At 39.7% G+C, this 12385-nt stretch overlaps 1 protein-coding gene across 1 annotated transcript in view; it reads right to left on the reverse strand.

Moving 5' to 3' along the window:
• Nucleotides 1–12385, reverse strand: part of LOC122539393 (heat shock 70 kDa protein 4L-like) — a 59332-nt gene that overhangs the window by 4040 nt on the left and 42907 nt on the right. Inside the window, exons 13-17 of the mRNA XM_043674184.1 lie at nt 10291–10395; nt 10075–10212; nt 9177–9302; nt 1916–2023; nt 786–905 (exon numbers count right to left, since the gene is read on the reverse strand). Coding sequence (XP_043530119.1) covers nt 786–905; nt 1916–2023; nt 9177–9302; nt 10075–10212; nt 10291–10395 — 597 coding nt within the window. The remainder of the gene's footprint in view (nt 1–785; nt 906–1915; nt 2024–9176; nt 9303–10074; nt 10213–10290; nt 10396–12385) is intronic.

Genomic DNA, 12385 nt, shown 5'->3' on the forward strand with positions numbered 1-12385 from the left:
GTAGTAGGTAGCAAGTATAAAGTTGCCTTGCCCATGTTTAACAAAGATATCATCACATCTGGAGTTGAAGTTGAGGACTCTAGGGCCAGTACTTTGCAACTGCACGTCAGTGTCACCATTACTGATGGGTATGTCCTGCCAGTGAGCTACAATAAAATCAGGGATAGTGATGGAGACCTCAAGGAAATTTGCTTAAAATTGTCAGACTGATCACTTTTATTTTTATAGTTTTGTATAATGGATTGGCTTGCTAGGCCATTTCAGAGGGCACTTAAGAAACAACTTTGAGGGTCTAGAGTTACATATAGGTAAGACTGGGAAGACAATAGATATCATGCCCCAAAAAGTATTCATTAATCATAACGAAGTTTTAAGATTATCTAATAGTTACAAGATTACCATTATTGATATTAGATTCTTAATCCAGATTTATTTACAAAATTTAAATTCTCCAGTTGCCATGGTAGTACCTATTCCCATCTCTGAACCCATCAGTCTTGGACTCTGAATTATTGGTCCATACAACTCCAATGCTACTATGCTTGGTATCACTTTGTGGTAGAAAACAGATCCACGCCTGCATTACTAATCTGCTCAATGGAACAAACATTTTATCCTCTTTAAAAAATACTTTTCCACAGTCATCCAAGGAATTTTGAAGGTCTAAATATTTATGTTTGGAGAGAATTTTGCAAGATGAAAGTGCAATTTTTTAAACAATTAAAATGCTTATCATAGCATCATATTTACATCAAAATTATCACTTCAGAAAATATATGTCATACCTTATTTTTATATGCTTCTACAGTCTTCATGAAAAGCTGGATCTTTTTACCCAGCTCATCAAATGCTTTTGGTCTCTCCTCTTGCTCCTTGTATCTGTTCTGTACTGGATGACCAAGATTCTATGGAAAAGTAATCTAGATTTATTCTTTGTGGGCAAATACATTACTCGTCTTCATCCAGCTTCACAGTCTCAGATGTCCGAATAAAGCTAAATTAAATCTCTATCTTCTGACAATAGCCTCACCACCCCACCATACTTAGAAATTGTTTATTTGAAGACTGCCTCTGCCTTGCTACATCCCCTTATCCACTCCTCAACTCATATCTCTTGCACTGTCTTCAGTATTTTCACTACCACAAATTATACACACTTGCCCCCATGTGTTTTGAACAACCATTTTCTTGTGTGCAGCACTGTATCAAACACCAATGCTAGATAGGTCTGAGTTTGAAATAAGTGAAATCAAACTAAAATGGTTTATTTTAAATAGAATGTTACATTAACACTAGATCTTCAATACAATAACTAAAACTTCACATAAGAAATTTAATCTCTGAAGCAATAGACTATTTTGGATAAAACTTTGGTTTGAAGCTACAAATAATTGAAGAAAATATTAATTTTTAAAAGCAAGTGAGAATTACCGTCATAATGAAAATGGCCAAGGTAACAAATCAAAGTTTTTTGTGACCCAGTTAAAAAACCTTACTTGGTGCAATTTGAATGTCTTATATTATACCACTGTGAAGGCTTCCATTCCAATTATTGTGCTGTATATTGGGAGCAGCCACAGGTTTGTTCAGTTTTCAATGTAAGCAATCTTGTGCAGGATACAGGCATTAGAAAAAGCATCCCCCAAATGCTCCCCAGCTGAAAATAGGGTTATCATCGATAAAGTAGGCCACTTCCCTACAGCATCAGTGGTAATTCCTAAGTGTCTAGTAGATACACATGAAAATACTATAGCAATTCTAGTTAGTGCACCCTAGAGTTGGGATATCATAGATGTCGATTTCAGCATAATTACTAATCCACAAAAATCAAGCAAGTTTGGAACTGTAGTTTATTCAATCAAGAACATTACAAACATAATCAGAAATACTTTCTGTGGAGAGACAGAAGCTGTACCTTTAAGTCATTCAGTTTATCAAGATAAATTTGTTTAGGCTGATCCTCTCCATCTTCATACAACCAGTTTTCGGTTTCTTCCAACAACACAGTGAACCTTTTCTTGTCCTGGAAGACAAAGTTGAGATTAGACTCCCTACAGTATGGAAACAAGCCCTTCGGCCCAACAAATCCATACTGACCCTCCAAACAGTAACCCACCCAGACCCATTCCCTACCCTATATTTGCCCCTGACTAATGCACCTAACACTATGGGCAATTTAGCATGGCCAATTCACCTGACCAACACATTTTTGAATTGTAGGAGCAGACCGGAGCATCCCTGAGGAAACCACACAGACACAGGGAGAATGTGCAAACTCGTTCCAGACAGACAGTCGTCTGAGGCGGGAATTGGTCCCTGGCGCTGTGAAGCAGCAGTACTAACCACTGAGCCACCATGCCTCCCACAGACATCAAAAGATGCATTGATCATCATGATATTTTTCCTCATGTGCATGCTCAGCAAAGGTCTATTCTCGCTCCAACCATGAAATACATTTTATATAGACATTATTTCTAAAATAACATCATGAAATAAAACTATGGACTGATGAGGAAGTGCTTTCTTTAGACAGTTCCTAGCAATGCCATTCCTTGAAATGGATTATTGTAAATTCTTCAACAGCATGTTCAATCTAAACAAAGTTGAGATACACATTACATAATTGCATTCTAATCACCATACTAGTGACACTAGTGTGAAATGAACATTCAGATTCACCAAAGTTCTGGGATAGAGTCCTATATTCATCCCTCCCATCCAGCACAAACAGATGGCCTGGTTATTTATTGTTTCACTGCCATTTGTAGAACATTGCTATGCACTGTAACAGTTGACACTGTTTTCTGTAAAAGTACGTTGGATTGCCAGGTGGTTATGACATGTGGTAGAAAACTGAAGCCCTTCCTTTCATTTGATACATTTTGAGAAAGAATGCGAGAGGGAGTAAGAGGGAGGGGGAATAAAACCTGATAGCATGGACATTAAGTAACTTATATATCAAATGTCATCTGCACAACTTCAACTGCAATTCGAAATATTAAATGGGATTTTTAATACATTTGCAAGATGAAAGAGAAATATATTTTAAAAAGGGAACATACTTCTGCTATTTTTTCATCTTCTCTTATTCCAAACTCTCCACCTGATTCAGTTCAGAAAAGTATCTGAAAGTTCTATAGTGAATTTTCTTCATTGATCAATTCACCAATTTCAATTTGTGTAATATTCTTCATTTGTCATACAGCAGAAACAGACCCTTCAGTCCAACCAATTCATAATCCCAAACTAAACTAGTCCTACCTGCCTGCACCTGGCCCATATCCTTCCAAATATTTCTAATGCATGCACTTATCCAAATATCTTTTGAACACTAATTGTACCCACATCCACTACTTCCTCTGGAAGTCCATTCCACATACAAACCATTCAAAAACAATGAACAGTTGCCCTTAATGTATTTTTTAAAATCTTTCTCCTCTCACCTTAAAAATATGCCTCCTAATCTCAAAATCCCCAATCCTAGGGAAAAGAGGCCTGCCTTCACATTATCTATACCCCTCATGATTTTATAAACCTCTAATGTCACCCTCAATCTCCCACACTCCAGTGAAAAACATCACAGCCTATCCTTAAAACCTAAACCATCCATTCCCGCTAACATCTTGGCAAGTTTTTCCTGAACCCTCTCAATCTTAATGATATCCTTTTTTTAAACAGGTTGGTCAGAACCGGATACAGCACTTCAGAAGAGGCCTCACCAACGTCCCAATTCAGAGACTCTGGCCTGAGCAATGAAGTCAAGAGTGTCAAATGCCTTCTTAACCACCCTGTCTCCACACGAGACAAACTTCAAGGAATTATGCACACAAACCCCTAGGCCTCTACGTTCTACAGCACTACTCAAGGCCCTATTTTTGTGCAAGTCCTGCCCTCGTTTGTTTTACCTAAATGCAATACCTCACATTTATCAAAGTTAAACTCCATCTGCCAATTACCCAACTGATGAAAATCTTAGATATCCCTCTTCACTGCACTATACCACCAACTTTGATGTCATCTGCAAACCTACTAACCATGTTTTCTGTATTCTTATCTAAATCATTGATATAAATGACAAAAGTGATCCCTGTGGAATAACTCTGGTAACAGGCCTCCAGTCCAAAAACAAATGTAGACCAATGTTACCTGCCATTAAGCCAATTTTGTATCCATTTGGTAAGCTCACCCTGAATCCCATGTGATCTAACTTTACTAAAAGGTCTACCATGAGGAACTCTGTCAAAGACTTTAACATTGAAGTAAACAACGTACCTTGCATAAAATCATGCCGACTATCCCTAATCATTTTTGCCTTTCCAAGTGCATATAAATGCAATCTTTCAGAATCACCAACAACATACCCAGTCAGATTCACATGTGCTTCTCCCCTTATCCCTTCTTTAAAAAAAGACGTTAGCCACTCTCCAGTCATCCAGCACCTCAGCCATTGTTTTGAATGATCAAGATTTCTACAAGGGGCTTCGCAATTTCCTCTCTAGCTTCCCATAATATCCTGGAATACACTAGATCGGGTCCTGGAGACCTATCCTCCTTCATATTTTTCAAAGACCTTCAGCACTTGCTCTTTTGTGATTTGAATGGTTTTCAAAATATCAATAGTTATTTCCAAGTTCTCTAGCATCCCATTTTCTCCACAGTAAAAATTGATGGAAAATATTTTATATCGCTCCCATCTCCTGAAATTCAACAAAGTGTCCAGCTAACAATGGAAGTAATGGGAGGGACTGGATTATCTTAATTCCTTGCTGTTTCTTTCTTTGCAAATTGTCCACAATGTTCATGGTGACCACATTCCATAAGTAATCCATTGGTTATGGTACGTGTTGCGACATCTTGAGATGTTTTGTTCTTTAAAAGAACCCAAATCTCTCGTTGCCCTCTTGCACTTATTGTATTAGGAGAATTTCTTCAGATTATCCTTAACCTTATCTGCCTATGCTCTCGTATCCCTTCTTGATCTCCCTCATCTGCTCAACAGATGCACTTGAACCCAGCTGTCTGTATTTAATGATTCTTAAACTTGACTAGAGTCTCAATATCTTTATTTATTCATTGTTTCCTAATCTTGCCAGCTTTACCTTTCACTCTAACTGGAGCATAATGACTCTACTCTCATTATCACACTTTTGAAAGCTTCTCACTTATCAGACTTTGAATTAAAATCACTGTTTAGATTTTACCCTCTAATAGGGTTGGTGCTATACGTACAAAATCCACATACAAAACTGACATTTATACAGGACTGAAAATAGTGGAGATCACAGCAGGTCAGACAGCGTCCATAGAAAAAAAGCAAGCTGAGTCTAGATGACTTCATTAGAGCTGGCACAAAGTATGGAGAGGGCTTCATTATACAACAGTTGTGTGTGGAAAGGACAGTCTTACCAGGGAGACATGACAACAGCAAAAGTAACAAGCAAACCTAAAAGAAGGGGAAGGAATGGGAGCGGCTTCACAATTTGAAGGTCTTGAACTGAGTACAGAAGATTGCAAAGTACTCAATCTGAAGAGATGTTGTTTCTCCAGTTTGCAGCATGGCAAGAACAGAAAAGGAGTGTTGAAATGACCAGTTTTAGAAAGGTCACGTCATGCCTGTGTGTAGACCAGTGGTGTTCAGCACAGTCGGCTACGGTGAATTAACCCTACTGGTCCCACATGCGGTATCCTTACTGTTTTTCGAGCAGAAGACAGCACACATGTCGATAGCACATTGGCTCAGATACAATATTGTGTTATTAGAGATGCCTAACATTGCAAAGCAATGTAACGTCCTTAACCCTGCTAAGCCTTCTCCCCACAGAAGAAGATGGAGACCCACATGATTGCGTTGCTGTAACTAATGAAATCTGCAGCCCTAGACCAGACTTGCAGGATTCACCACTTCAGAAGACAGATATGGAGTTTTTTGTGGATGGGTCAGCATTCAGGAGCAAAGAGACAGGCCAGAATTGTGTTGGGTATGCTGTAGTTGCTACCCACGAGATAGTCAAAAGGGGGATCATTCCCTTCTCATCTGTCAGCGCAAGCAGCGGAGTTGATTGCCTTGGTTAGCCAGTTTACATGCCTCAAGGGAAGGACAGTGAACAAGGGCAGGGTGCAGCATGAGGGAAGGGTTGTGGTATGGCCCCGATGGTAAACCTTGTCTACCGCGATCATTATTCCCATTCTATGCCAAACTGACACTCGGTAAGGACCATGTGTCAAAAGAGGGGATGTATGACAGTATTTCAGCACACTGGTATACTAAGGGATTTACTCATTACTCCCAGAAATATTGTGAATGATGGGTTATCTGTGCCACTAATAATTCGGTGAGGGGAATACAGATGAGTCAGGCAGCACACCCCCAACCCCAAAGACCCTTTGAACATTTACAGATGGATTTTATTGAACTAACACCCAGCAAAGGGAAAAGTTTCATGTAGGATTACGTAAGCCACGACATTTGCCCCAACCCTAACTGGTTCGGACCCCGGCACTGGGCCAATCCACAGATTCCCGGTCCTCTCACAGGAAGGGGCCAATTTAGTGCTCGAGATGAAGTGAATATTTACACCGACAGCAGATATGCATTTGGGGTTGTACATGATTTTGGAACCCTGTGGAAACACAGGGGCTTCTTGACCTCCACCGGAAGGCCCATCACACAACGTGGCCTGATTTCTGACCTCCTGGAAGCAGTCCTATTGCCTAAATCAATCACGGTGTGTAAATGTGAAGCCCACATGAAAAATAACAATTCAGTTTCTCAAGGCAACACAAAGGCGGACGCTGCAGCAAGGACAGCAGCTGCCATGTGACCAATTTGACATGTGTATGACAAAAATTTGTACCCCAACAGCAAACGTACAGGAGTTATAGTCGAAGGCCACGCCGAAGGAGAAGCGTGAGTGGACAGGAGCGAACATTGGGTGGTCTATTCTCTTGGGAGCAGGGACTACGGTGGCAATAAACAAGATTAACTGCCTCGCATATAGTGTATTATTGTTAGCAAATGAGACGGAAGAAGGTCTAGCATTTATTAAAACAGAGTTAACAGCAGTAAGGGAAGCAGCGATACAAAATCGACTAGTACTAGACATACTGACGGCTGAAAGAGGGGTTGTCTGCAAAATGTTAGGTACCTCATGCTGTTTTAATATTCCTGAGTCCCAGAATATCACTAGTGTAATAAATCATATGAAGGTGGCAATAAGACCGCTTCCCCCAGCAGGTGACTCCTGGTTCCAGTGGCTTATCTCCCTTTGTGCTTCGTATAGGACCCTGCTTGTATACCTGCCTACGCCACTTGCTTATGAGTGCAGTGGGATACCAAACGGTAAAACGATCAGAAGCCCCACAGCAGGAAGATCCAAATGCACAGATCCCACCAAAACGTAACGTTGAAGTGCGAGACGTGTGAAAATGGACTATGTACAGGGCACACCAGAGCAAGTGACAATACCACCACAAAGCTGTGTTACAGATAGATGGTGTCTTGAGGAAAGGTGTGGTGGTCCCTAAGCAATTTGATGTATAGCTATCCGGCTGTGTACTTTTTTTTTGTTTTTGTCATTATTGTCATAAGATGACAAAAAAAAGGGGGGAAATGCAATGGAAAATTAACATTTATTGTGAAATCTATAAAAGCATAGACAGGCAAAGAAGCAAGGACCTGACTTTGCAAAGAATTGCAGACCTTTGAAAGTGTTGTAGACAGACAGAAAAAATATAAGCTGATGTACAAGGACAATAAGCTACCATATCAGCTGTCAAGGAATGAGAAAAATAACTCCATATGTGGAAAGGAGCTCAAATGTTCCAAGCTCTTGGCCTTGAGGTGCGATAAGACTAAATGAGGTTTAGTATAAAGAGAGTATGCGAAAGTCATTAAATGCCCCTTACATGCAGCATCTTGCCAATGTATTGTATTGCCAAGGGCTTGTATACCCTTGAGTTTCGAAGATTGAGGGGATCTGATTGAGACGTATAAGATTATGAAAGGATTGGACACTCTGGCAGTAGGAAACATATTTCCACTGATGGGTGAGTGCTGAACCAGAGGACACAGCTTAAAAATACGGGGTAGACCACTTAGGACAGAGCTTAGGAGAAACTTCTTCACCCAGAGAGTGGTGGCTGTGTGGGATGCTCTGCCCCAGGGGGCAGTGGAGGCCCACTCTCTGGATTCATTTAAGGAGGAGTTGGATAGAGCTCTCAAAGATAGTGGAATCAAGGGTTATGGAGATAAGGCAGGAACAGGATACTGATTAGGAATGATCAGCCATGATTATATTGAATGGCGGTGCAGGCTCGAAGGGCTGAATGGCCTACTCCTGCACCTATTGTCTAATTGTATTGGGTCGGCTCTGCAGAGTCCAAAATAAACTATTTCGTTGCTCTTGCTAGCATTTGAGTCAAGTCGATTTAATTTCCACGACAATGTACTGAAGTGAAGTCTTTTGTTTTGCATTTGTACTATCTACCAGTTCTAGTATTTATGTAAAATGCTTTGCAACAGTTTTTCGCACCTCCACTATCAAAACCTCCAGTAGGAAGTATTTGGTTACTGCCAGACAAGAACACATAAGGCCAGTTAAACTATCTTTATGCCAAATGATTTTAACAAGTAGAAAACTACAGACTACGAAACATCTTCAATTAATAGATCTCAATGCTTTTTGGTTAGGGTGATGAAAGTGTGACTATTCCTGCTTAAATAATATTCACTCATCAATGCTGGAAGTAGAAGCCTGTGTGCTACTGAAGGCAAATTTGATTTGAAGATGCTGCCTCTTCCATCAGGTCAATTATTACTACTGAATGTAAATAAAGATGCTATTACTTATACTTTCAGAAACTGCTTGCAGGAAAGCAATAATGCCTGCAGCACGGAAACAGGAAAGTGTCAGAAAGGAAAAAGTCCAGCTACGTACTTATTCAAAACATTATGCATTTTAATTCTGCTCTCTGATTTTGGTTATCTTATCACCCAGCTATAAAGCCAAAAAGGCAAAACACCCCCAGATATCTGCCAATATTCAGAGGTAACCAGAATGCATATTTACGAGACTATTTGACACTATGCTTCAGTTCATATGCCAGACTAAAATAATTCAATGTAAAAGATTATATGAATCAATCGTTTCCACAATTGTTTGGAATAAACTACTTACTGCTTCACTGATGAATTTTTCATAAATTCCATAAAGCTTGTCTCTGACCTCATACACATATTCTTCAACAGCATTTTTGGCATCATTTCTTTCTTTTTCTAACTTGTCCTGCATAATCATCTTACCCTGTGAAATAAGATAAATTAGGATTTATTATTTTTATGCAAAAGCTGTACCAAAGCAGAAGTTCTGTACAAAGTGTGCTTATAAATCTCAAGAAAGTAATTTTAGTGGAAGTTGTGTTTACAAAAAAAACTCCAGTAAAATGAAACAAAGGTTAGGCTGGGTTCTTTGCATTTGTTTGCTTGGGAATAGCTTGCCTGCTTGCCACTTCCACAGGCAAAACTACTTATTGTGAAAGAGACTCACTTCCCTTGCCCATGTCCCACTCCAACCACAAACTCTCCACCATGCCACCACCCCCACCCAGTACAATGCCCACCTCTACCATCAGCACCTGCTCCCTCTCACCCGTAGCAGATCTTCCTGTTCGCACCTTTACCATCCACCACCCCCTCACCTTTCACTTTAGAGGCTTACTTCTGCCAGTGATACTGAGCCTAAGAATGAACATGAAACAGTAAGACTTGTGGGAAATACTAAGTGCACATATCTTTTAGAAAAGGAAAGCTGTTACTCTTACCCAGTTTGGCTTATGTGACTTAAATCCCATGTTAACAGGGCTGACACTTTACCTTCTGGAATGGCTTAACACACCACTATGTTTCATTAAACCTGCAACACTTCAAGATGATCCTCATGCCAGCTTTCAGAGCAATTATAAGATGACCATAACCATATCCAGGTGAAAAATAATGTTATAACTTTACACAGCAGATATTATGCAGAAAGGTTATGCAAGATTCTGGATAATCCATTTATTCAATGTCGTACATACCTCTATTTCAACATAGCTGTTGAGGAGATCCTGACTAAGCTGTTGTGGCAGATCACTTTGGATCAGCAAGTCCACACTCTTCACTTTTATTTTGGGTTTTGTGTTATCATCTTGTTTATTTTCTACAGCTGGATCATTCTGCAGAGAATTAAGTAGTTATGAAACACAAATTATAGAAACTGGAAAACTTTGTGTAATATATATGGTTTTACCAACTTTTTCTTCATTATCAGTGCGTGGTGCCTGAGAGGCTTCATTCTGCTCTTCAGGTTGGTCTTTTTGTTGTGAATGCACTTCTTCCTGATCAACTTGCATATAACCCTTAAAACGTAAAGTACATATCAGTTTGCATTAATATTGAAAAAAATTGCGAAGTACCGAAAGTACATTGGTAAAAATGCACTCCAAGAAAGTGGCTGACTACTCACTACTGGAAGTGCAACAATGTAATTTCAATAAAAGAAAGGTGGCAGTATTATTATGCAAAATCGCCTATTAATGCTCAAATATTAACCTGATTTTATTTAAAATAAGATAAATCTCAACATAAGGCAAAAAGAGATAGCCTGTACTATGATTATCTTCGTGTATGCTTAATTTCTGAAACAGTCTGATTTTCTGATATACCTTCTTATTCTTTCCAATTGTCAAACTCAGTCAAGATGGTACATATGGCAAAATGATATGCCAAAGTATGAAACACGGATGGCTTGTGCATTTGCTATAATGGCACTATTAATCCTCCTTTGTTACTCTATTCAGTTGTCTATGGTAATGATGGGCCATGAAGATTTATTTTATTAGATCTCAATAACTGCATACAGGTTGCACAGACTTATTAACTAGTTCTCACAAATGGGAGGAAGACATGCTTGCATCAGGAGATTGTGTCAGAGTCAAACTGATTTTTCAGCCACATGCTGTGACAGTCTGAGTAGAACCCTGTATAGCTCAAATACCAATTCTTTCAGAACCATCAGCAATATAACAAGATGGCTCCCAAGTGCTCAAGAGTGCTGCAAAGTTATTCTCTCAATCACAGAATGGTCTTTTCCATTTAAACAGATTACTCTCCAAATGTATAAGTTAGCAGGTTTGAAACCACAATCCAATGAACTCAAAGGAAAAATGTTATCCCTTGCTCCACTGAATCACTGTCATTTTAAGCTTTCCAGTAACAGTTACAAGATCATAGCTAGACATGAATTAGCCTGTCACCTGAATTTGTATCGGTAAAATCACCTTTCACAAACTCATCATATCTGTAACCCAATGTTGTGATATTTGGGGCAGGCAAACTGTTTGCCAGCAGTCCACTGAAGAGGGTTGACCAGTAACAGTGGTGACATTGATGAAGATGTGGCAACTGAGACTTTGCACTGCCTGTTCTCCAATTGAAAACAGTCTATTCACAGATGTGCCCTCCCTTGCAAGTGTCCAATCTCATGGTGGATTGGTTCCTGGTTGCCAAGGTTGGAGGGTTTGAGCTATAGGCAGAGGCTGAATAGGCTGGGGCTATTTTACCTGGAACATCACAGCCTGATGGACAATCTTATAGAAGTTTATAAAATCATGAGGGGCCTGGATATGGTGAATAGCCAAGGTCTTTTCTCTAGGGTAAGGCAATCCAAAACTAGAAGGCATAGATAGACTTAAAGATGAGGGGGAAAGATATAAAAGGGACACACTGGGTTACTTTTAAATGCAGGGTGGTGCATATACAGAATGAGCTGCCACAGGAAGTGGTGAAGGCTGGTATAATTACAATATTTAAGTATGAAGGGATTAAAGAGATATGCACCAAATGCTAGCAAATGGGACTAGATTAATTTAGGATATCTGGTCCATGTGGATAAGTTGGACTAAGGGTCTGTTTCCGTGTTGTACAATTCTAGGACTTTATGAAACCAGGCTGTTTTATAGGTTAACCTCTACTCTCCTCTCCTACCCCCATCCCCACCCCCCGAAAAAAAACTTTACAATAAATTATAAATAATGTGTGAAAGTAGAATTTTTAAAAACTAGTTCAGATGACGCTATTGTTTCATTTACAAGATGGCACAGAGATCAGTGTCTCAGCTCAGAAGTAGGGGCGAGGTCCATTCCTCTAGTCTTTATTGTGGGTAGAGGTATGGGCACCTCATTTAGCTTCATTGCTTCTGAACTGCAGGAAGAGGGCAGGGGGGTGGGTGGAAGATAAACCCCACAGTCACTATTCAATAATCCATGCTAAAACTGTACATGCATATCAGGAATGACACAGCAAAACAAAATTACATCAACTGCAATACCATCGTGGGGAATATTATGC

This window comes from Chiloscyllium plagiosum, chromosome 32 (assembly GCF_004010195.1).
Source record: "Chiloscyllium plagiosum isolate BGI_BamShark_2017 chromosome 32, ASM401019v2, whole genome shotgun sequence".
Taxonomy (NCBI): Eukaryota; Metazoa; Chordata; class Chondrichthyes; order Orectolobiformes; family Hemiscylliidae; genus Chiloscyllium; species Chiloscyllium plagiosum.